At 45.0% G+C, this 25,534-nt stretch overlaps 2 protein-coding genes across 3 annotated transcripts; one reads left to right on the plus strand and one right to left on the minus strand.

Moving 5' to 3' along the window:
• Positions 1-396: 396 nt before the first annotated feature.
• On the plus strand, positions 397-21,699 carry LOC141949397 (uncharacterized). Its single transcript, XM_074882920.1, has 10 exons — positions 397-468; positions 7,375-7,570; positions 12,649-12,762; positions 14,407-16,092; positions 16,680-16,779; positions 17,466-17,614; positions 17,784-17,896; positions 18,693-18,782; positions 19,679-19,801; positions 20,264-21,699. The coding sequence occupies exons 2-10, from the start codon at positions 7,456-7,458 to the stop codon at positions 20,456-20,458; spliced, it is 2,685 nt and encodes an 894-aa protein (XP_074739021.1). The 5' UTR covers positions 397-468; positions 7,375-7,455; the 3' UTR covers positions 20,459-21,699.
• LOC141949398 (glutamine amidotransferase-like class 1 domain-containing protein 3, mitochondrial) lies at positions 2,903-8,989 on the minus strand. Of its 2 annotated transcripts, none has more exons than XM_074882922.1 (4): positions 8,932-8,989; positions 5,992-6,163; positions 4,997-5,198; positions 2,903-3,643 (listed from the first exon to the last, which is right to left on the minus strand). In XM_074882922.1, the coding sequence occupies exons 1-4, from the start codon at positions 8,950-8,952 to the stop codon at positions 3,451-3,453; spliced, it is 588 nt and encodes a 195-aa protein (XP_074739023.1). In that variant the 5' UTR covers positions 8,953-8,989; the 3' UTR covers positions 2,903-3,450. The 2 variants fall into 2 exon arrangements, with proteins under 2 accessions (XP_074739023.1, XP_074739022.1); XM_074882921.1 differs by lacking the exon at positions 8,932-8,989 and adding an exon at positions 8,340-8,468.
• Positions 21,700-25,534: the final 3,835 nt, after the last annotated feature.

Consider the following 25,534-nt stretch of genomic DNA (forward strand, 5'->3'; position numbering starts at 1 on the left):
CCGGTGAAGTTGTGCCACCACTCTAGAGGCACAACCTTCTACTTTCCTACCCTGGTTGTGAATCTCCTCTGTCCATTTTCACTGGTTCACCAAGACAGCATTAAGCTGTGCTGCAGGGACTTTGTTTAGGCAGGCTCCAAAAAAGGCTTGGATGTGGAGCGTATCCTTCATAACCCATTTCGTGTGGAAAATCGTATTACTGCAATATTGCCTGTAGTATTACCACTGTGCCTGCAGTGGGAGTTTATAATGGCACGTAGAGCTTGTCATCACTCTGCTGCTGATTGAGTTCAGCCCAGATCAGTAGGAGGTTAAGGTCCTTTTTCTGTGATGTTGCAGAACAAATCTCAGGAGTCTTCTACCCTGTCTTTCTTTACAGTGACCCCCATCCTTAAGAAGTTGAGGAGGAATGACATTTTGCAGGCAATTCTCACAACCCCTGTCCTCTTAATGGCCTTTACAAACACGGTAAGGGTTTCTGTAGCTGAAGGCTCTTCACTCTGCTGCTTTTCGGGATGTGTTTGCACAGTCTGAGTAACCTAGATCAGAAGCCTGAATCCCCTCAGGCTGGTAGAAATGACACGGTTGCTTTGTGACCACAGTTGCACTTGAAGCTTAAGTTACTATAGTCAAACAGAAATTACTGGCAGTAAACATACATGTTGGGAGTGGGCCTAATCATTTACAAACACCTGATAAACGCTGCTGCAGAGCAGCAGCATATCAATTGGTGTTTGCCACCTATTGCATTTGGACCGCTTGCTGTGCTAACACACTTTGCTGTCTGAACTCCAACTCGTTACACAGCCATCAGTGGTGTAAGGTTTGTGCCAGCTTACTAGCCAGGTATCCTTAGGAGGGACTGAAGCCTCCCTTCTTGGCCCTTGCTGACAGCTTCTCACTGCTGATTTTTCACAGCCTCATACTATTGATGTTAGACAGCTACAGAACCCTGTTCTCTAGAGACAAAATGGTGGATGAATAGCTGTTGATAAAAAGTGGGGGCTTTTCCACCACTTTCATGTACCTGCTTATTTCAAACATCTTTCCATTCTTTGTTTCTGCTTGATTTGTACACCAAACGTCAGAGATTAATTCAAATTCTTCAGCCAGTCCCTGAATTCTCCCTACTGTATTTACATCCTGTAGGTTTCCAGCCTATCTGATAAGTCAGTCAAAACACTCTTAATCTCAGAAAATCCTGTCTAACTCTCAAAAGTTAGTGCTTTTGGCAGAAACTTCTGTACCTTTCCTGAACTCCTGCATTGTGCAAAAGAGTTCAAGGGCTTGGGAACATTTACATTCTGTAAGGTAATGACCAGCTTAAGCTGTGGATTCCCCTTCAAAAGTAACAGTATGGGAGAAAACTGCAGCTCTGAGGCCTGGTCTCCTATGGATTTGTGCTTCCATCCTGATTAAATGCTAATTCAGACTGAATGTTACTCTGGTTAGGATATTCCCCCCAGTTCTCTATAGGGGATTGTCAAAAGACCAAGGGAACGGGACCTTTTGTGCTAGCAAACATTTCCCTCCTCTTCCTGGCAGCTGCTGTCCCAAAACTGCCTGGTCCTTTATGTCTTGGAGGCTTTCACACCTTTGCAGAGGGTTATGGAAGGTGGCCAACAGGGTGAAAATGGTTGGTAGGAGAATCAGTGGAAAAAAGTAGCACAGGAAAGTGACTGGATAAGCTACTTTTTCATTAGAAACCTGGGAAGAATTACTGTATTATGCTACTCTGGGCTGTTCTGCCACTGCCCGATGTGTTTGAACCCCTCTTTGCAGCACCACAGCAGCATGTGGGTAAATTTCTTGCCACACTGGCCACCAGTGTAGTCTCAAAGGACCTTGCCATGATGATGATGTGAGTGCAAAAACATGCTGGTGTTTTGAAAAGGATGTAAAAAGCCTGAAGAGTTTGCTAAGAAGAGCCTCAGAAAATAGTTGCTGGCTTAGAAAACATGTCTTGATCTAAGATAATTAAACAGCCCAGTCTGTAACAATTATATGATACTACCTGTATAATGAGAACCTATATAAGAACATACCAGCTACCATCTAAAAAGCTCTTGAAGCTAATGGAGACAAACCTGTCAGCATCCAGGGGCTGGAAGTAAGATCTTCAACTGTAGGAGAGAAATAAAGCATGGCTTATCTTAAATGACGTTGGTTAACTGTGAGAATGAACTATCAAATACTACAGCGGTGTCTTCAGATCAAGACTAAATTCTCTCAGCAGGCTTGCTTCAGCCCAGTGTAAATTGCTGTGCTCTTTACAGCTCCTGCAGAGTGGTTGGATTACATCGACAAATGGTTCCCTCTGTCCGTAAAAACCAGTGCCTGGCCTGTTATCTGAACAACTCTGCTACTCTGATACTGGGTTATTTTTAGTGTCTTCTGCTTGCCAGACTTTGCTCTCGCTCAGCCAGTTCACAGCTTGCCATTCAGGTTTCACCTAGATGGGTATCTTGTCTGTCCCTGTTGCAATGCAGAATTGTTTCTTCCAGGTTGTTTCTAAGAATTTTCCTAGAGACTGGAAGGGACTGGAAATTGCACTGCTTTCTCTGGTATGCTAGACCTCAGCCTGGGCTCTTTCTGCCTCGGAGCAGTATGGAAGGCTGCTTCCAAAATACTCTGTACTATCATAGCAGGCCACCTGATAATACAAACAAAGAATTTAACCTCTTCCCATTAGACCTGGATGCTAAGATTGGTTTGAGTCTGCTTTCACCCATGTCATATTCATGCCCAAGTCTGGGTTCTGACAAATCCTAGCAAAACAAGTGGGGTTTGTTGCTGGTGACTTCTTCCTATATCATTTTTGCCATTGGCCAACCAGTAGCACTAAAAGCATGTCCTAATCCAGAGTAAAAAAGCAAAAAATGAAAGCAGAAATCAGCCCATATAAAAAGCATCAGGTTTTATTCAGTATCAGAACCGTGTTCCTTCCTTTTGCCACTAATTCATCTCTTCTGTGAGGTGGAGGTATGTGGGGAGCTTTGAAGTGCTGGCAAAGATGGATGTGTAAGGAATCTCAGAAAGTAAGGAATCTCAGAAAGGGACCAATTCCTGTTGACACATAATATGCACATGTCAGGTCAGCCCAGTGATGGCTGACACGACCCAGGCAACTCCTCAGCCACTCAGAACCAAAGACAGCGGCTGTATTTGAGCCCCGTGGAAATGTGGCTTCTGCATGCCAGCTTGGTTCGTGCCCACACTCCAGTTACTGTCAGTTTGGTCTCAGTAAGTGGTGTCTCCTTGGCAGAACACACCAACACTTCCACTGCTCTGGAGTTGTCCCTCCTCAGCAGCCACCTGTGGGCTGCTGCGGGGGAGAAGTCCGTTTGGGTAGCAATTTGCCTGTCGAAATGTGGGTGTAAGAGGGGAAGAAGGTTATCTGAGGGTCAATGCCTGCACTCCAGAGGAGATGGATTCTGTGACTTTGTGCATTCAGGCAAGTCTAACCACTTCTTTGACCATTTTTCCAATGCCGTCATAGATCTCATGAATGGGGGCATTGCACATGAAGGCGCTGGTGGTTACCAGCTTGTTCTTCACATCCACATGAGTTTCAGTGACGTGTTTGTTCACATGCTTGCAACCAAGCTCCTTCATGGTCTCAGCAGTCTTTGCATAAGGCCATCTACAAGAAAAGAGAATAAACACTGTGTGGGGAAACCATCATTATGCAGAGTGATTTGACAAAGGCCTAGAGTGAAAAGTATGTTGATTACAGAGAGATGGATGGTCCCTAGAGAAAGCCTGATCAATAGAATCCAAATCTTTTCCTGTCAGAGAACTTTCTCCAGGACTGTAGAACCAGGAAAACCTCCAGATTACAGCGAGTTAAAAATCTGACGTAAAGCCAAAGTAAGACCTAGATGTTCCACTATTTGACTCTGCCCACTCCAGACTTTATGTTTAGGCTTGTTTGTTTTTTTTCACTAGCTTCCTACAAGTGACATTACTTCCTAGCCCTAGCAAGAGCCGTCATAGTTCCTTCCCTGTCATTGGAAGAATTCAGTCACATCTTTCCCATATGAGTAAGGACAGTTTATCTCCCTCCCTTTCTTAACACTGCCAAACCTTGTGTAACCATCCTGCTCCTACCTAGGATCTGCTTAACTTTATGAGTCAGTGGTCTGGTGTCTCTCCTACCCTGGGACCAAGAAGTGCATGAGACAGGGTGCTACATACATTGAGGAGGCAAATACAAGATTATATTTAAAGTGTCTTATTTTAAGCCATCAGAGTTGTAGGATGAAGTATACAGAAATGCAAACAAATCTGCTGGTACAGCATGTCCTCTGATCTGCTGACAAATAATAAAACTTGAAATGTCTCAACTTTTAGGTTTTAACTGTTAAGTCTTCCAAGGGGCCCTAGTTACTAAATGCTTCACTCCAGAGGCAGCAGCTCCAGCAGAGTCTGTCTTTGAAGTGGTGTTTGTCTGAGGTAAGAGCGTTGCTGCAGGATGGCTTTTGCCTTGTGCTTGAAGGAAACAAGTGCCCGTGCCCTTCTGCTACTTCTCTTTGTTCCACTCAACCCTCAGGTATCCTTCTGCTTGACTCTCAGGCAAGCGAAGGACAGAATCCTCCTTTCCAGAAATCTGAATGTCTTCCTGACTCAAAATCTCATTTATTCCTTTTCAGTTCTTGCTGTCTCGTGCCTGTGCATGGTAAAACACCCCCATTACATAAAACTGTAAAAAGTAAAGTCAGATTTCTAATTTTAATGTGAGACATACGTAGAGGAATATGTAAGTGATAAGTGGTGCATAAAAAACTCTGATTATTTAATCTATCAGTCAGCCAAGGTGAATTTAATAAATGCATGACATGGATCATTTGCTCTCAGAAGTAACGTTCAACTCATCACAAGACTTCAGCTACCCGCACAGGATAGTTGAAACAGGATGCTGCGTACATTGGGGAGGCATTGCTGATTCTATGATGTTCATGGTGCGATTTCATATCAGCACCCCAAGGTTACTTACTTCTCACATTCTGTGTCATGACCCACGGTCAGCTCGCAGCCCGGAAAGATTTTGGCTGCCAGCACTGGTGAAATGCAGCACAGGCCAATGGGCTTTTTGGCAGCGTGGAATGCCTTCAGGACATCCTCCACCTCTTTGGAGATGATGCAGTTCTTGCCTTGGGTAGCCCAAGTACTCAGGTTTTTAGCCACTCCAAAGCCACCTGAGAAAAGAGAAACAGGTTAGACCACAAGATTAGTACTCCAGGGCAGGATTTTTTTCAGATATTACTTGGTAGAATGCTAAAATGGATTTGGTGGATGGCAGCATTTGTCCAATGTTGATAAAAGAATTAAAAACAGACAAGCTGAACCTTTGTGAGCTGACTGCCAGGAGATGAGACATCAAAGCACCTTCATTGCTTCCATACAGAACTGAAGTGGGGAGGTATCCATACTCTGTTGGGTACTGCGTTTCACCTGTGAGTTATTTTCTGAATTATGGTAGAACATGCTAACAAGTTTTCACTTGTCTCTTAATCCTTGCTGCAGGCCTAATCCATCCCCCCTGAAATCACGTGGTCATACTTTTACTAAAGATGAATTGCCAGAGTGACCAAGCTTTCTGCTTTTGAGTCACCTCTCTCTGTCTCAGCCTTTTCTTCTCCTGATGAGGAGGTAGGCATGTTGATGAGGCAGGGGTTAGTTTTACATCCAGTAATAAAAAGCTCAGTAGATGGTACAAAGGATAATTCAATTGGCAGATACCTGCCCTCTCTTCTTGGGATAAGCGTCTGCATTGCCATATGCTCTTTTAATATAAATCCAAGCTAGCATGCCAGTGCCAGCACAGATGGAAGATGTCTGTCCTTCCAATCCCTGTTTCCAGCCTGTCATCTTCCCCAGTGGCTCTGCCCAGTTCCTCTCCAGCCCATGACTGCCATGTCATTCAAGGCTTACAGCATATCTAAGCTGTTCCCAAGACTTTGGGCATGCAGACCCCGCATGCCATCCTACCTGGTATGATTAGGGCATCCAGTCCCTTGACATCCAGCTTAGCTAGATCCTTGATGTTGCCTCTGGCTATTCTGGCGCTTTCAACTAGCACATTGCGCTTCTCCTGAGTGGGCTGTCCTTTCACGTGGTCCACCACATGCATCTGGTCAACATCAGGAGCATAAACCTCTGCCTGGGGAGGGAAGGGAAAGGTCTGTTATCCTTCAGTCATGTATCCTAAGCATGTTAAAGATCATAGGTAGTGAATGAAAATGCTTGAGTTACTTTGTTAGGAAAGAACTTTGCTGGTGAATGCAGTGACCTTCAGGCTCACCTGTATCTGTTACTGGCATCAGAAAGGTTATTGTCGTAGGGAGGAGAAAGAAAGAAGGGTCTTTTGTAGCTTCTGCACAGAACATTTACCCTGACCTTAAAGGAATGAGGGTGTTGTTAGGTGAAAGCAAAGAAGCTAGCCCACACTGCTTCTTTTGGGGGCTGAAGTGCTGGAGAGGGAACAGTGACTCCTTTCCTTCCTAGGAAGACAAGGTGTCCCAAGAGCCATTGGTGAAGCCATTTCTTAGAGGTTTCCACCTGCACCCCAATCAATCACCGTTGGGGCAGCCCAATTCCTGCCCCAGCTGCCCCCACAAATCCAGTCATCCCCTATGTGTACTGACCACCCAGCAAGCTGCTGTCAAACCACATGCCTCCCTCAAAGACAAGACTTTGAGTTTCTCTTCCCCAGCCACTGCTTTCTCAAAGCCAGAGTATTTCTTTTTCTGGAAAATGCTTCCCCTTCCTTCAGCTCACATGCAGAGATTAAGAGTGGAGGGTGGCAAACAGATGGGCAATAGATTTTGGGACTGAACAACCTTTGCAGTTCTGGGCCCCACAATTTAAGAACGATGTGAAGGTACTCGAAGGCATCCAGAGGAGGACAACAAACCTGGTGACAGGGCTGGAAGGCATGTCTTATGAGGAGCATAAGTTTGGAGAAAAGGAGACTGAGGGGCGACCTCATTGCTCTCTGCAGCTTCCTGAGGAGGGGCTGTGGAGAGGGAGGTGCTGAGCTCTCCTCCCTGGGATTCAGTGATAAGAAATGTGGGAATGGTTCAAAGCTGTGCCAGGGGAGGTTTAGACTGGACATCAGGAATCATTTCTTTACCAAGAGGGTGATCAGACACTGGAACAGACTTCTTAGAGAGGTGGTCGATGCCCCAAGCCTGTCAGTGTTTAAGAGGCATTTGGACAATGCCCTTAATAACATGCTTTAACTTGGTCAGTCCTGAAGTGGTTAGGCAGTTGGACTACAAGGTCGTTGTAGATCCCTTCCAACTGAAATAGTCTAGTCTAGTCTAGTCTATGCTAGTCGATGCTATGCTATTGTATTCTTTGTTTCCTTAGGCATGCGTGACTGAAAAATAAAAGGAGGGGATTGAAATAACACCTGAGTTTCCTCCACGAGAGGTCCCTGCTGATCAAGGGATGAGTGCAGGATGGTGCTCCAAGCCTGCCAATTCGGGGTATGGCAGGAGGGAAGCGACTGCAACAGCTCCAGGAGAGAAGAGGCAAAATTACACACAATGGAAAAGAGGTTTGGGTAAGTCTCAGCTTTAAGCCAAACAGTGAATGCACACTTTGAACTCTTTGGAATTGGAGGGGGAGGGCAGCGCTGGCTCCACAACACATATACCTCACCACTGTGCCTTTGTATTTAATAAAGCAATTCCAATTCCCAGGAGAATGGCTCTACCCAGATTTGTGGGTGGCTCAGAGCTGAGGGTAATACTACACAGGGCTTCTCTCTCTCCTTTCCAGCCTCGCAGAGTGGCTATTGTGACTAATAGCATATTAAAGTGGCTGCTTGAGGGTCACCTTTTTTACCCCTATTCAAGTTCAACTCACAAGAACTCGTCTACTTTCAGTTCTAATCTTTGTGGGTTTAAAAAGATAAATTTTGAACAGACAAAAACAATAGTAGTCTTTTAAGCAGAAATACCAAAGCAGAAAAGAGGAAGTGCAAGCCAAAAAGAATAGAGAATGCATTTAGGAAAGTTTGTTGTAGAGTCTGGATACACTCAACACAGAGCACCAAGCCAATCCTCTTGTACAGCAAAGCTGTGAGAGCAAAGCAGAAACCAGGGAGTTCTCCACGCTCGCTGTAGCAGCTCCTACACTGTGCCATTTGCTTTGACTCCAGTCACTTATGCTTTACTATTACCCTCGCAGCAACAGGGACCTTGTGATTTGTCTGGCAAGCTGCAACGCTCCTTAGAGACAAGTACCTTCTGCAAGAGAGAGAGATTGAAAAGCAGAGCAGAGCAAAAGGAGCCCGAGATGGGGCAGGAGCCTGCCAGGGTGCCTCTTACCTGTGCCCCCTCCCTGCTGAGATGTACCATCACAGCAGAAGACTCATGGATCTCACTCCCGTCATACACCCCACAGCCAGCCAGCACGACAGCCACTCTCTTTCCCATGGTCACAACCAGAGCAGGAGGATTCCCTGGAGAGCCCCAAATTGCTGTGCATCTCTGTTCACTGCCTGGAGCCTTTTATAACGGGATCCCTCCCCCAGGAGCAGGTGGGGCCAGGAGGGTTGGGCTGAATTTCTTACTGGCAAGAAGGTTTTATTTCCAGTACCACAGGCAGGGCATGTAAATATTATTTGTTTCCTCAACTGACTGCCCCCTTTCAGATCTTCTTCCTGGCACGTTGTCTCCAAAGCATCCCCAGCTGACATGACCTGTTCAGCAGAGCAGCTATGTTTTTCCTTCTCAGCTGTCAATTTTCTGTTCTATTTCAGACTGAAGTACTAAAGTCTTTGCACATAAGATGGTATCAAAGGGAGCCCGCCCAGAGCAAGTATTCAAGCCAGTGCATTCCTCTTTGTGCTCCATTTTTTTAAACCCTACACTGCATAGGCAGCCTCCATCTTTTAACACCAAAATTTCCTTTTCTGACCTTAAATGTTCTCATCCTCATATCCCATCTCTCAAGAGCAGAGTTGCTCTCAGTTGCAGTTTCTTCCTGGCCTTTGGGTCCTGAGGTTAGAAATTAATAACTTGATTCTTCATGAACAGCACCATCTCTCCATTTGCCAGGAAAGTGGTGCCAGGAGCTGGCAGATCCCTGACCTCTAGGGGCACAAGGCAACAAAATTCACAGCATGTGATGGGGAAATTCCCTTGCTCATGCAGAGACTTGTTCTTCCTTGTCCTTGATATGCTCACACCTGAGATGATTATGTCCCCCTCTATTGCACTGTTGCAATAACTGTGGCCTGTTGAGGCTGTCTTGCCGTTCTTCGTGAAATAACTGTGGCCTGTTGAGGTTGTCTTGCCATTCTTCAGAGAACAAAAAACTTCATGCAACATGGCTGAAGAATATTTTTCAGGGGTTATTTAGAAGAAATTTTTTCCTTGAGTCTCTATGATATTTGGAAGAGACATGATATGTCTGTATATAATGAAATAGTGTTTTGAAAAGTTCATTAGTCGTAGCAGGCGTGAGGAAGATACTCATTGCTAATGCATGTGACAATTTATTGCATGCATCTCTTAAAACTAGTGATCAGGCACCACATACTCCTAGCTGCTACTTATACAAGCAGGAACAAAAAGCACGTGAGAAGGGACTTGTAGTCCAGTTAATCTAACACAGGCTTTTCATTTCAGTTACTTTTATTACCCAGAACGGGAATTAAACTGTGAGATATATGTGGAAAACACCCAAAGCCTTTTCACTGCTGTTTGATTTGTTATCTAAGGTACTCTAACTGTGGTTTAGAAATGTATTATTTCCTCTTGCATGCAAAAACAGCTGAATCATGCTGCATCTTGAAAAGATAGTTTCTTCCTCCTTCAACTGTTTAGGGAGCAGTCCCGTTAATGAGGGAACAAAGAGAGCCAGAGGCTGATGATTTAACAAACTTACCGTTTGCTGCAAACCACATCATTTAGCTCTGCCTGTTGCAAACTGACTGAGCAGGTTCCCCTGATTGATATATTTGGTGTAACTGGACAAACCAGGCTTGTTCCAATGCTTGCTTCCCCATGTAATAAGATCTATCTCAATAGACATACTGAACCTAAAGATCTATCTATCTGCAATAAACATATTCTTGACAAATAATACTTTTCAGCAGAGTTATTCCATTCTCTGTGGAAATGTCTGCACATACTTACTACAGTAGAGACATTGGGTTTTAATATTAACACCTTGCTTTAATCTGCATTAATATTCTAGTGAAGATGAGTGTGAAAGGAACCCTGTTGCCTCAAAGCTCTTCTTGAACGGTGAACACAGTTAAAGATAACTGTCCTCCAAAGCACTGAAGAAACCAGGAAAGTTTGGGAGCCATTATAGTGATCCAGCTGCACAATGGAAGCATGCCATCATGCTCCAACTGGCTCAGAGAGCAGGACCCGTGGACCCTGACAGTCTGGGTTTGTTCTGGATGCTGCTACAATTCTAATGCCTCTTGGATGATCCTGGAGGCCTGTCTTTGAGCTTCAGTCTGTGCAGCTCTAAGTCCCATTTCCAAGAGCTTTTCTGTCCTCCAGCCCTGGCTGTGGAGCATGACTTATGGGGGAAACATAGAGCAGGATCTGCCAAGAGGAGTATCACAGCTTGCTGCTGTAGGGCCTCTGCAGAGTCATCCTTGCCCAGCCCAGTTATATTAGTGTAAAGCTCTTTACACTGTTCTGCATCTTTTATCTTGTCGAGAGGCTGAAAGTGGAATTAGCTTTAACTGGGGCTGATGGAAACAGAAGCTGGGTCCTTCACAGGAATAGGCCCTACATTGGTCCATTGCACACAAACAAAACAATGGAGGAATGTGCATAAGTGCAGGCAAGTGTTGCTTCTATTTTCCATCAAAACTCTGTTAGCTCTCACAGAACAGTTCTCTGCCTAATTACCACCTGCCATGTGACCCAACATGATCCTGAGGCCAGTGTCTGCTGCTTTCTGCAGCCTCTTCTCCACTGGTAAAGACCTTTATGCCCTGATCACATATTCTCCATGGGACACAGTAGGAAGCTGTGAATAGGTCCTTCATGTTGCCTTTGGGACACAGCAGTGATCATGGCAATGACTGATACTCACTGACTGCATGGTTCTCTTGGAAGGCCAGCAAGGCTCCTCTAGATTTATCCTCACACCGATGGTCTCCAGACTGCATGTTTGCATTGACCCGTCACTCATGAAAACCACTTAGGAGGAGTTCCCTGTGAGTGTATGCAGAGCGGATGGATTGGATGGATGTGGAGTGACACATGGACAGAAGTCACCTTTAAGGGAATGGCACTGAATCTGCCCTGGGCTTGCCCAGCACAGGACAGTGGTGCCAGGCATTCATAGCTGTGTCAGGGACAAACAGGAGGGCCATGGCCAGTGTTAGGAGAAATAACTGGTCCTCAAGGAGTTTCTAGGCTTGTAAAGTACTTATTTGCTCCAGCAAGATGGATTCCTTAAAAAAACTTAATTTTAACCAGTGTAATTTCCTCACTGGCAGTAGCAAAAAGGCAGTAATAGTAATAAACCCTCAGCGTTATTTTTCAAGTGTCTTTTTTAACAAGGGTTAATCAACAGTAAAATTAACAGGCCCCTGGAGGGAGCTACCAGCAGTCTGTGCTGACTCACAGACTGAAATTTATTGCAAGGAACTCGTTTGCATTTCCTCCCGCATGCAGAAAGTAATACTAACAGAAGATGTTTGTAGGGAAAAGGGGTGGAGAGCAGGGAGGAACGCAGGCCAGTAGAGTTGATTTGGTTATAAAGAGCTAGGGAGGAAAGAGAGGCAGCATTTCAGCCTGCATCTGGGTCTTCAGCAGACTCTGCGATGGCAGACAGAAAAGCTGAGTCACTGCATTCTTCCATAGGGCTCTTGGGCATTTCCGCAGGTAGGGATTGAGTCTTCTTGGCACGGGAGGATGGGGTTGGGACTAGCTTTCGTGGACAACCCCCTTTTCAAAGGGGGCTAAAGAGTCTGTTTATTCTGAATTTTCTCTGCCCTCGGTAAAGCTTTTAGATCCAGAGATCCCTGTGCCTATTTCAGCAGCCAACAAGATATTTGTCTTGGCTTTAAAGTGCTGACCTGAACTTTTGTATTCGATCCATCCTGGGTGGGAAGCAAATCAAAAGTTTTTGCTAGTCATTTTCATAAATGATCTTTATTTGGATGCACTTTCCTCTCTTTTCCTGTTCTAGCCGCTTTCCCTGCAGCTCTGTTTTCTGTGTTCACTCCCTTTCATTTGTTTCTTCTTTGACTTTCATCTTTCTGAGTGCTGCCCCTTTTCATTTTTAGGCTAGTTTTCTGTAGGCACAAGGCTTTTGCGATCATTTGTAGAGTGTGCATGTGTCTGTCTGCCTTTTGTGTAGTTGGAATCAGAGAGCTGATTTTTATTTTTATCTGACAATGGGGGAGCCCTTTCAAACATGATTAAGTTCAAGATTCTTAAAATCAGGGACACAGAAATAGGACATAAACCAAGTTACACACCACCCCCCCCACCACCCCCACCACCCCCAGCTCCTTAGGTTTCATTATTTGCAGATTTTGGACTGCTGTTTTTTCTCTGTTCCCTGCTCTTGCTACTCTGGTTCTCTCCAGAGAGAGAAACTTTTGGGCAAAGTTTACAAGCTCTTTCTTTTTTCCATCTCCCTTGTCACCCACAGGATCACTCTTACTGGCAGTGCATTTCTACAGTTTACCCAGAGCAGCCCCTCTGATCCCCAACACAGCTCTAGGAGTCCTTCTGTTGATTTTGTCATCTCTGTTGGCGTATGCAGGTAAGACACAGAGTGTGGCCAGCTTCAAGGCCTTCCCCTTCTATAGCTTTGCATGTTTTTGGTCTGCTTTGCCAACAGGTTTGTACAAACCACGTCAGCCTTGCCAGACCACCGATTCATTCTCCTGGAGGAGTATGTCAGCACAGCAACTTTTTCCTATATAGGCAACCAAAGAAATCGGTGTTAGTTTTGAACAAATGTTTTACCAGGATCTCTGAGAGTTTTAACAGACTGAATACATGATTTCTCTAAAAATAATTCCCAGGCTTTCTGAGAGTACTTTAGGCATTCATGGATTGAAATGGCATGTCGATGTGTAAATGCCGAGAGATCTACTTATCTGAGAGAAAAAATCACTAGCTATAACAAAGTCCACACTTCTTAGAATGAATGCTGAGTTATCTCTCCTTTTTACCTCAGAGCGATGAGGACATGAAAATCCCAGATTTGATGCTGGTATTCTTTCCTCTACAAAGCAGACAGGTTGGGAGAGGCACTACATATTTTAACTCATAAAACATAGGTCTACCTCTTCTCTCAGTCAGTGGTGGCACAAAGCATTAGTAGAAAGCACTTAGAAGGAGCTGTATTGATGGGGCTGTAGGGAATGGACCACTGGGCAGGTGATGTTTCACAGCCAGTGGGAATCAACATCCTCCTACCAAAGGCAGGAATTTCTGTGCTCCCTTGTTCCAAGAGACGCATACCTGTGGAAGTACACAAGTCCCCTCTGTAGCCTGGGGACTTACTCAGCAGAGTTCTTGCTTCCCTTCCCAACTTGAGGCTGGCTCACAAGGCTGTATCAATTTAAGGAAGAAATGAAGCATAGGTCCATGACAAAGCTCCAGCTTGAAAGGAAGCTTTCAGGTCTATCCGTGCTGATCAGTATCCTCACATCGTGAAGTGAGAAAGCATAGCCATAAAAATAAGGTACTTTGTGATATTGTTTGGGGGTAGTAGGTGGGTTCCATTCAACTTGAAGTATTTTAAATCAAGGTCTTTTTGCAATTTTTGGGATCAAGATACTGAACAGGATAGTTCTTGAGAAGGAATGAGTTTTGCAATGCCGATGCTTCTGTCTTCTGAGAAGGCCCAGTTATTTATGGGGATCCAGCAGGTTGTATGACACTTGTGGTTCAGACATTGGACCCGACAGCTTACAGCAGGAACAAAACAAACCACCAGGCAACTCAAAGAAAGAGGTGTCAGGACTTTATTTGCATTAATATGTCATGGTCTTGTTATTGAGTCTTGTAGGCATCATCAGGAAGATAAGACAATGGCTTACTGAACTTCAACTTCATTAGGGCAAACTGTGTGCCAGGCCTGGTACAGTACTTAGCTGAAGGAACTCAAGTACTTTGAGCTCACCTCAGGCATTCTGATGAACACAAAGTGTTGCACTAATGGAGTCTTTACGGTCATGTCTACACAATATAATGGGGCGTGGTGCAAACCTACCCAAACCTACCCATGATAGCTGTGTCTAGCATCATGCAGGACCTGTGCAGCTCCATGCTAGTATAGCAATCATGCTTCCAACACACCATGTGCCTATAGCACAGCTGTCTGTCCTAACTACCAATTTCCATAACCTACTGGCTTGAAATCACAATTCTATCTCCATTATCATTTGTTTCACAGGAATTCGAAGAAGCCTAAGAAATGCCTTCCTGTTCTTGTCTCTCTGCCTGACCATCTCAGTGTTCTGGTGTGGCTATGGAGTGGTCCTCATCCTGGGAGGGCAAGGAGTTTTGAATGACACTGGTGATTTCCGCAATGCCTTGGTGCCTGGCCTGGTCACGTTTACTTTAGCACTACTCATGATTGCAGTGGTGGGCTTCCTTTGCAGAGAGGTCATCCTAGCTATGATTGCTTCTGCTGTCTCACTTGCCAGTGCTCATGAAGTTGCCATGCATTATAGCACAGCTTTCGGTTCCTCTGCTGTAGCTTGCAATTATATGATTGTCTGCTTGGTTGGTGGTTATTTTGCTCTGGGAAGGATTCTCTATTTCTTAACCAAAGAGAAAATTGCCCTCCCTGGCACAGATCTGGCCAAGAAAAAGACCCATGAACAGATCCAGTCCACCAGTGGCACCATGAATTGTTTTGCAGTCACTGGTCTGATCCTGAACATGCTGTCTGCCAGCGTCTTTGGCTGTAGGCTCCTGGGCGTCACTGGCAAACTATTTATTGGTCAGGTGCCCTGGCTGTGGGCAGCTGGGATCTACCAGACTGGCATCTGCATTTTATCATACCGTGCAATGGATGTGCTAATGGCTACATTCTTTGGTTTCACTTCAATCCTGAAATTTGCTGGAGGCTATTGCCTTCTGTACCCGATCTGGCAACCAGAGGAGCCGTCTTTCCCTATTCCATTCCTGGTGGTTTTCTCAATTCTTTTTGTTGTCTTGGCTCTTTTTGTCACTCTTAAGAGCCCAGTGGATGGCCTGTATTTGCTCTTTTATGTGGCCTACTGCATTGCGTTAGCTTGCTGTCCCAAGGGATTTTTTGAAGGTGGACCCCAAGGCGTGGATGTGGCCATCTTTGTGGCCTCAGCCTTGATGACGCTAATTCACCTGTACAATGTGAAAGCAAGTGCCAAGATCCCAACAGGGAAGGGTGCTGTGAAGGCCCTACTTGCTCGGAGCAGTTTTCTGAAGCTTCGTGAAGGGGCAGACCTTCATACTCCCTACCTAGGGTATTCCAAGTATGCAGATGCAGAAGTACTTGGCTATGCATGCAGTGTCCTCGCTTCTTTTGCTATAACAGTGACAGGGGACCCACAGGCTCCACTTGCTAATGTTGTAATTCCATGGGTAGTAGTAGCTGGGGGGATCCTTAAGCTTCTAGGTGGCTCAGTGGCCTTTGCCCGTGGTAAAACCCTGGAGAGCAGTGCATTCATTCTGTATGCTGTCATGTGGATCATCTGGGGCTTGACAAGATATGGTGGCCTCTATGGCACTACCAGAAGCTTCCACATAGCAGTAGGCATCATTGCTTTCATGCTCTTCAATGGCTTCATTATCTTCTGCACACTCTTCTTAAACACTGCATGGTTCTTTTACTCCCTCACTTTCTTGCTCATTGCTATCAGCTTCTTGCTGGATGCCATCCATGCTCTTCCAGCTGGCTATGACATTGCTGCTACTCTCATCTTTGGTTTGGTCAGCTTTTACTGCTTCCTGTCTGCCCTTTTCAACAGCATCTTTGAAGGTTCTTGCTTACCAATGGGTAGGCCCATTGTGCAGCTTAGTGGTGTGGGGGGAGGAATGACCAAATGCCTTCACCTGCCTGCCAGGAAAGCTTCCTCAGTCAAGAGAATTGCAGGTAAGGGAAATACATAGGGCATAATGTGGGGGTGGAGGGTAAATTCTGGGAGGTTTTTTTTTACACTATTAAAAGGACATTGTTCCAATCCAGATGTGGAAATCATGATAATCTGATGATATTTTGACGAAGTGGGCCAAGTTACAAGAGTCATTAGAAGCTGAATACACTATGGGGGAAGTAGGACCAATTCCTTGATAGGATCTGGGTTTAGCAGTGAATTTGCTGCTGTCTCTCCTGTATCATATCACTGTCTGCTCATCCAGTCTGAGATACATGAATCCTCCAGGCTGGGGCTACCACAGAAAGCTTTGTACAGAGAAAGCAGGGCAAATGCATGGTGCTTGCTCTCTCCACAGGGCTGAATGACTTCTGGCCCTGATGAATGTAGCCCAGAATTCCCCTAAATGCCAGATCTCCTCTTGGATGAATGCTAGAAAATGCACTGTCAGAGGAAATGCTCTGTTAGTTGGAAAAAGGAGATGAGGACACCTAATTACCTGTTCTGTCTGTGACAGCTCTTCCGTGAATTACAGCCCCTCACTTCTAGTCACTCAAGGGGTTCTGCCCTGTTCACATGCCAACAGATATCCTGAAGAATGGAGGGACTTGCGGCATCCCCACAGATACTGTGTATGTGCTTGTGGCAGCCTGTAATCGGCCTGATGCTGTGGAGAAAGCTCACCAGTAAGTATTTGTCATGCTGACCCAGTAAGGGCTTCCTTGGCTAGTCTAAAGAAGCCTCTAGGACTTACAGCTGCTACTGAGTACTGGCTACAGCAACCACTGAGAGCAATGGGACACACACATAGCTTAGCCTTCATGGGAACAGCAAGGTGATGAGCTTGGGGGAGAAAATCCAAATGAGGAAAGGAGGCAGTTGAGCTGTAATTGTCTTCTAGAATATTGAAAGCTCCTGACAGGTAGTGGAGCCAGGTAGCTCGACTATCACAAGGAAACCCAAAGAAGTGGCAAATGGGGCAGGGAATTATTTTACGTATTTGTAGGTACATATTGTCACAACCATACCACTCTCATGTTTAAAAAATGCTTCTAGCTGTACTTTTGTAAGCAGCCAGGAACCTTCATATTGGTGGGGTTTCCTCAGAGCTTGGGAAACTGGGACTTCTACCTATCACTACACAAGCTAAAACCTTGATTTGGAGCAGATATTCCTGATCGGGAATAGTCATTAATGTCCCTTCCTGTCAGGTCATCTGTTGAACAGTCCTACTTTTACTACAGACTGGTGACCTGGGACAGAGCCTACACACCTTGTCTTATCTCTAGGCCTCACCAGTACAATTTAATTTTCAGCTTGAAAATAAATCCCCATCTTACTTCCAGGCTCATTTTTCTTACCTTCTTTCCAGCTCCAAGCGCCAGGCTCAGGATCGCCCCATGTCACTCTGGATTTCTAGCCTAAAGCAACTGGAGCCTGCAAAGCATTTGTTCAGTCCCCTCCTCTGGGACTTCATGGAGGCTGCCTGGCCATCTCCTATTAGCTTGGTGGTTCCCAGAGGTAAGGAAATGCTGTGACTTCCAAGCTCTCTGGAGGACTTTGGCTTTGAAACTCTGACTTTGTCATGCATCCTGGCAATGCCACATACTCCGTGGTGATATTTCTGGTGAGATCATTGTGTTCGGACTGATGTACATACATAAGTGCTGTGTGACTCTTCCTTGTGCAGGTGAATGGGTGGACTTCCTGGGAATGAAGGACTCTGCTAAATATGTTGGTACTCCTCAGAGCATTGCCATCCGCATCCCGGACTGCTCTGTCACCACACACCTCATTGACTTGGTGAGTGACAGGAGCACACTCATCCCAGCAGCACTGGTGACCAGACCATGCCATGCCACTGTCTAGGGAACAGGCTTGGTGCCAGTCACTAGCAGCCAGGTCCTCTGGCCTGCTGAAGGGGAGAAGGATTGTAGGAGGCTGGAGCACTCTGTCAGCCCTCTTGGCATGTCACCTCTCCTCTCTTTTTTCTTTTCTCAATGAAGTGAGGATCCTAGCATGTACAGACAGGTTTGGAGAGTGAAAAGTGCTAAAATGAGAAACTCCTGCAAGAGCAGTATCATTAAGAAAGGGTGGGGTATACAGGCAGCTGGTAGCTCATTTTATTGCAGAAAAGAGGTTAAAAGAAATAACCACCAGTTCAGAAAGCCAGAAGAGATGCAATTAACAGACACTTTGTCTGATTTCCTACATAGAACAATTTTGTTGCAAACATGGGCTTCTCTGAAGCCAGAATAACTTCAGAAGGTCCAGAATGTGCCAGAGGGACTGTGATACTCTGCATGTTCTGCTCATTTCTAGGACAGACATTGTAGGTCTTTGGCAATTGCTGTTGCTGGAAAACAAAATGTTCTTTCTTGATCAACATCAGTAAACCCCAATTGAGGAGGCTGTTAGTCACTCAGACACAGATTTGATGGGACAGTAGTTGCTACAAAGTAGATGTCTCTACCTGGGTGAGTCACTCTGAGCTCTCTTTAGAGTCACAGAGACTCACGAGTGAACTTCAGAGTTCAAGTCATCTGCTTTAGATAGCAAAACCTGCTCAGAGCTTTTATTCCCATTTTTCTGTCACCAGGTTGGTCCAATTGTGGTCACGTCAGCTAACCCAACGGGAGAGGCAGACACAACACATCACAACCAAGTGTATGCCAAGCTGGGAGATAAGGTAACTGGGGTTCTGTCTTTTCATAAGCTGGTCCCAGAAGATGTGGTGATAGAAGAATGCAACCACTTTGTTTCCAGCAGGCAAATCAATAGATGGTATCAAGAATCTGAGAAAGCACCTCATTTAAAAAATCCCATGGACACTCCTCATGTTGGTGTCATAGAGAAAGAACAGTGTAAAATACAGAACTTGGTGGGAAACCAAAATTCTTCTGATTTATACAGTATAGTTATGGCTTGGCAATGTGAGTTAGTTCGTCTTCCAACACAGAATGATACGAGCAACAAAAAATGCTTCTTTGCTTACAAGCAATAAAACTACTGATGCCTGAATGCGCCAGGGCTCCAGCTGGCATTGAGCTGTCAGAACGCAGGGGATTCCCATCTAAAGCTGAAGCTGGTCTAAAACTGGTGCCAAAGCTCCAAAATATTCCTGGCTTTTAGAACTTTCATAAGTTCTAGAAGTACAATGGTCATGGCCATTCAAATGGCTGTCTTTTATTTCACTGCTACATCCTGAGTGTACTACATTTTGTTTATTTGTGGCAGCTTATGTAAGGGCAGTTTTAAACAAAAGGTTGTACAAATCTTCCACCTTTAACTCCTCAAAATTCTCTTTTTCTACACATTTGATTTGTGGATGGGACTTCTTCAAAGCTCCTCAGCTGATGCAAACCTGTCTTTGCTTACTGCTGACCTACACCCCATAGAACTCTCTCTCTTTTTGCTTTTATTGAGTTCATTCACTCCAAATTCAGCCCCTAGTGTCAATACAGTGGGGTAGGAAGGAGCAGAGTTGCCTTTGATAATAATTACCTGCTGTTGAGAGGGGGAAACTGCCCTCTCTTTTCCCAAATGCCTGAGGGGAACTTGGTGTGAACATCTGTTGCTCTTCAGGTGGATGCAGTTCTTTGTGATGGGCCTTCTCCAGAGAACATTGCCTCTACTGTTGTGGATTGCACCAAAATTGACAGTGGAAACATAGGATTCTTCAGAGTTGGTATCATCCCCAAGTCTCAGGTAAAATGAATCTTGATTTTATTTCTGCTCCCTTTCTCCATCTCCATTAAGTGAGTTTCAGACTGGGAGTTTCCTAGTTCCAGAAGGAGGTGAAGAAAGCCGTGATAGCATGAGACATTATCATAGGGTGGTGTGAAAGAGCAGAACAACAGAGTTCCATGTTGCCTGTGTCCTGTGTCCAGATCCCATTGCACCACTCTGTGCTAAGCTTGTTGCTGGGCAATGCACAAGGTGAGACTGATTTGTTTGTGGAAAGACCTCTGAGATCCAAGGTTGTGGACCTCCATGTGGCAGGCTCTCCATTTACACTTGTCCCAGAGACCTCTAAACACACAGAAATGCTTAGTGTAATCCCAAGGCTCAGCCCAGAAAGACAATAGGGCATTATTTCAGTAGCTGGAGAAGAAATTAGTGCTTTCCCTTATTTACTAACCCACTCACAGCTGTGTTTACTAATTCCAGGTGCTTCAGGTACTGGAGCAGGTGCAGAAGAAACACACATTGGTTCCTAACAGCGGCACTGGCACCACAAAAGGCCAGGAAGAACATCTGGATCACAGCCATGCTGTACGTAACGGGGTGGGTATGGCTGCCTCGGAAGAGGAGGTGCCAGTGCAGTCCCCCAATGATGGCTGCAAGAATCACACTCGCTTCTGAGTCCCTTGCAGGTCAAGCAGTTACATGCTCTCTAGAAAATTGTTTGCTGGAAAATGACATATAGGTCAAATTGGGGAATGGGAGAGATTTCCCAGTTGTTGTGGTGACTTACATCTTTCTATGGATACTGCTAAAATATCCCAGTGCAGAACTGACTTACAAACCACAGTCACCCAGAAGTAAAATTTTCACTTACAGAGACTGCCAGCTTTCACTGAAGATCATACATGACCAAAGAAAGTGTTATATCGGTGACAGACTGACCCCAGAGTAACAGAGCTTTATTCCTTTCACTGGGAGTTAACACCTTTGGTTTGGGGCACAGAGTGACATGAAGTGTTTCATAATTACGTGTTGGGGGAAAAACACTGCATGAAATTTGAAGTTGGAGAGGGGGAAGGGAAGATGTATTCAGGTACTGTGCTGGTGAATATAGTGGACTTTCTAAAATAGGTGAGGCAAAGCGTGGCCTTGGGAGCTGGGGCTGTCTTCTGATATGTCTTCTCAAAACGGAGGTCACAGAACCAGACACTAAAAAGAAATGCCATTATCTGAGATGCCATTTTCTGTATTTCACAGTCAGTGTGAGGGTGGAATTACTGTTTTGATGACTCCAATAATATCACTTCAGAAGTGCTGGAGCATTATGGAAGACTCTCCCTTCCCATGTTACCTTATGCAGAGTATGAATTTCAGGAGGATCATCTGCACTGCATTTGGGGATGTTAGAAGCTGGTCTCTTGCTTTGTACCATAACTGTCCACATCTCATGGTGCATTTCCTCCAGAGCACAGATTTAGTGCAGAGTGGTAGCTGCTGACCAGGAGGAGGTGAAAAGAACTTCAAACTAACGTGAGGAGTTTTCTTTAGCAAAGACTGCATGGCTGTGCAGTTAGTGACTTGTTAAGCCTCTGAAAACTGTTGATCTTATTCTTACCTGACTCAGGTGCAAGGTGCTAATCAAACTCCAGCTGAAACCAATGAATTGATTAATTGATTTCACCTGAAGTTCTGCTGGAACTTAAGTACAAATGCTGTGCAGTCAGAGGAGCTCAACCTCTATGAACTATGGTAAAACCAGGTCTTCTCAGCTTGTTCTTATGGAACTGGCTTTCTTCCTGCAGAGAAAGAAAATGCCAGATAATTGAGTTTGTTAAATAACTTTGCTGGTCTACTTACTGTATCTCTTTGGAGTATATTAAAACTGATTTTTAGAAAGCAATAAAGTATTTTCAATAAACAGTCATATATCACACAGGACTGTGCTATCATCTGCAGCAAATACCTGGAAAAAACCTTATGGGCCAAAGGGTTATGGATTTCAGCACATAAGGGTCCTGGCCATGCACAAAGGAGCTTACAAGGGAATCAAATTGCATCACCTTCCAGGGTGAGGAAGAGGAGGGAAAGAGAAGATAAACCTTAACATCAACCCCCTGGTGCCAGCTCCCTTGCTGAGGAGGGCTAATGAGCTCATAAACACCAGGGCTGAATTTTGCCCCTTTCCTTAACTCAGTTTAAAATCCCGAAAAACAGTGAAATCTGAGGGAGTGTGGTAAGAAGCATTAATCTGGAGAAGTGCTGAAGCATCACGAAGCCTTTTGCTGTGTGAAAGCAGCCCTGGCTTAAATATACCAAGGATGCTGCTGCTCTGTGCTGCAAATAATGATGTATTTTATGTGCCACAAGTTAAAAGAACTGTTTTAAAAAGCTGGATTCTTCACAAGATGCCTCGCCTGGGTCCATTTTTCCTCTTTCACTCTCTCTTCATGGTGCTTGTTTCTTACAGAAAGTTTTGATCTCAGTATCAGGACACAGGGAGAACATGTCAGGGAACCACTTCTCACTTTCCTGAGTGAGGTGCAAGAGGGGGAGATATTTCGTTTAAGTTCAGTCCCTATTTTACCCCACCTGCAGTGCTCCTGTGTACAAGCAAACTGGAAAAAAATAATTTAGGGAGGAGAAGATTTAAATGAGATTTTTCAGTTTAATCAAGGCAAAAACATTTCTAATATTTCCAGAGTTTTCCCAGCATTCAAGGTGAAGAAAAACACTTTCAAAGAGGAGAGAGAAGAAAAGCCACTGTTTTAAGTGGCAAATCCAAAACACTTAAGTATGAACTGTTGAGACAAACATTTGAAGTTTTTTCAGCATATTTTCTGAAAAATCACAGATAAAATCCATTTTGAGGTATTGACAAGAACTTGTCAAATATTTTCATCACTCTAAAAATGTAGGTTTACGCAAAAATGGTTGTGCAGCCCTCCTCAGAGGAGACTCTCATCAAGCCCTTCTGGTGCTGTTCCTCTCCTGTCCTGCTTAATGGGAAGGAATTGCTCCATTGCAGTGTACCAGATGAGAGGGACAGAAGGGGACTTGGGGTCCTCAGAGCTCCATCACAGGAAGAGTTTGAAGTGACTGAGAAAATCAGAGACTTCTGCAAGGGGCCAATTTTGGTTGCATTGTCAATGACTTGGAGGACTTTAGGCCTGAAAGGTCACCCTGGGAGACAAAATAAGCTCATGAATAGGCCTCTTTGTGAAATAGCCAATGCTTTAATCCCACTGGGGTTGGAAACAACCCAGGAAGAAGGGCTGTCCCACCTTGATTTTGCCCTTTGTGGAGTCCAGACATCTGTGTCAATGGAAAGAAAAAAAAAAAGACTAGAAAATAAAGAAGTGTATTTTCCAGTCGCAGGAAGAAAACAGCTCACCCTTCTGAGAATAGAGCTGTGCCATAGGAACAGGAACTGACTCAACGACATCTTTGAGAATGCATGTTGGTATAGTGGGTGGACCTGATACTAGAGTGGGTAGAGTGGTTCAGAGAGGAAGGGCAGCATCACAACCACCTCTTGAGTGCAACCAGCCAAGCAGAAGCCTTGAGACATGGGCAGAGTCACGAATGTCCCTTGACCACATCCAATGTAAAGAAACACCAGGAACTGGTGTAGGGACAGAGCCCTCTCCTCTTTGGCTCCTGCTCCTGAATTATGAAAGTGAAAGTCTGCCTATAGCTTGGGAGGGGACATGACGAGGTGGAGGAAAGGGCAGAAGCAAAATCCTGCTTAATTGGGTGATAATCAGTCAAAGCAAAACCCTTTGATCTTGGCACTGTTGAGGGCACAGCATCTGAAAACAACCCGCAGTGATTCTATGTCATACTTATCTTGCTGCATTCCTCTTGGTACTCCTCCCTAACATCAAGGGCCTAGGGTTATTACTACAAAATGACCAGATAATCTGGTTTCTTTCTTTTTGGGGAAATACCGGGAACAACAAAGAAACAGTGTATTTCAAAATCCTGGGCCAAATCTTCAGCTGTTCCACAAAACACAGCTTGGATTTACATACCTGGTAGCTGAGTTGCAGTGCCCAGCCAAGAGCCAGACAACCTCTAATGGTCTAGAGCCATCTGGGAGCCCCAACATTCGTGCCAGCTGTAATACTGAATTTACGGAGCAGCTCTGAGCCAAGGCTCAGAATAAGTCAGAACAGAGATAGCTGGGTGACAGCAGCCAGGCACTTAAGCAAAGCAGAAAATAACTCTGTTAAAGTTGTCTTTTTCTGCATGTCTCTTTCGTTGTAATTCACGGTGCACCTGAAGTTTTCTGCTGTGGAACAGCAGTAGAGAATTTATCTACCTCATGAATAAAATTGATCGTGTAAAAAATCTTGGAGGAAAAAGCAGCGGTCTGGAAATTGAGCTTCTTGAATCATAACAAGAATTAACTGGATTAACTTCCAGTTGTGACTCCATTATATTCTTCCTCTCTGCCCCAACTAGAAAAGTGTCTGATGGCTCCAAGACTTTCATCTCCTTTTTATGCACAGCACTGTCATAACTGGGGCTGAGGAAGGAAAGGCTTTGTGGTAGCTGCATCTTTGGACAGGGACAAATGGGTTTATCAGATCACTGTATTCCCCTGCTCCATTTCCACAGTTGCTGGCACCTCACTGCCAGTGGAGCTCAGTTAATAACCGACCACGTGTGTGAGGGCTGTGTTCAACTCAGCGGCTCCGTGGAGTTTTTATGTTACCTCTGATGGAGGCGATCCTGCACCTCCAGCTCTGTCAATGTAGATGCCTAACCCAGCAGTTCTCCATTTAGATCCAGCATGCATCAGTGGGCCGTGAAGGTGCACAAAGACAGTCAGGCACAGTATTGAGCCCTCTGCATCGGTTCCTGGCTCAGTACTCAAGGGATCCCACAGCAGCACTGCCATAGGTCCCCAGCTCCTCAGCCCCATGGACTGGATGGAGGAAGATAGACAGAAAGCACTGCAGAGCAGTCGGTGTGAGGGGCCATGTTAGGGGGCTGGATGGGGAGGTCTGTCCTGTACATCCAGTTCAGCACTGCCTCTGGCCATGGCTCAGCAGCCGTAATAAATACCTCAACTGAAAAGCGCATGTTCAAAGGCTCAGAAGTGTTCTTGTGAGAATCACTTTTTTATTTCTTCCTGGAAATCTCAAAGAGAAGATATAAATCATGTTATTATCTCTTCCTAGATACCAAAAAAGCAGGAATTTCAACAGATTCTTCTTCTCTGACCATGAGATGGATGTCAGGGTTCAGACAGTTATCCTGACATAGATGTATCTGTCTCAGCAGCTGTGGAACAGAGACGCTGCAGTCTCTTCAGGACTAGTCATGCCCAGGCAGCTTTGAGGAACCTCATGTTCTCCATGTACTGCTTCAGAAGCAGAAAACCCACCAACCATCTCACAAGACAGCCTGTCTTGGCTCTATGCAGCTCTCCAAGGAGCAGGGGTTGTAGGATCACATCCCAAATTTAGAGACATTCTCTACCTGAGCACCTCCATTCTCAGACCCTATTGTTCATATTATCCACCCAGCAGGAAGTAACATGGGCCTTTCATAATGAGATATTGATTGCCAAGTTTCAGTAAATAAGCAGCTCTGAATTCCTTCTCTGACATAACACTGCTTACCAGACGTGCCACAACAACCTTCCTCCTGTGACTCGACTGCTGGTTTACACCAAACAATTGCTCTCCTATCTGCTGAATTGATGACAGATGCACATAACCAGTTTCTCACTGTTATAGGTTTCAC

The sequence above is a fragment of the Strix uralensis genome, chromosome 13, assembly GCF_047716275.1.
Source record: "Strix uralensis isolate ZFMK-TIS-50842 chromosome 13, bStrUra1, whole genome shotgun sequence".
Taxonomy (NCBI): domain Eukaryota; kingdom Metazoa; phylum Chordata; class Aves; order Strigiformes; family Strigidae; genus Strix; species Strix uralensis.

Coding starts and splice junctions, on each gene's coding strand:
- LOC141949397 (XM_074882920.1), top strand. CDS start 7,456: ATGAGTGCAGGATGGTGCTCCAAGCCTGCCAATTCGGGGTATGGCAGG. Junction 12,763..14,406: donor ATCTCTGTTGGCGTATGCAG/GTAAGACACAGA, acceptor TTTGTTTCACAG/GAATTCGAAGAAGCCTAAGA. Junction 16,093..16,679: donor CTCAGTCAAGAGAATTGCAG/GTAAGGGAAATA, acceptor ACATGCCAACAG/ATATCCTGAAGAATGGAGGG.
- LOC141949398 (XM_074882921.1), bottom strand. CDS start 8,447: ATGGGAAAGAGAGTGGCTGTCGTGCTGGCTGGCTGTGGGGTGTATGAC. Junction 6,164..8,339: donor TCAGCAGGGAGGGGGCACAG/GTAAGAGGCACC, acceptor TTCCCTCCCCAG/GCAGAGGTTTATGCTCCTGA. Junction 3,644..4,996: donor CATGACACAGAATGTGAGAA/GTAAGTAACCTT, acceptor CTTTTCTTGTAG/ATGGCCTTATGCAAAGACTG.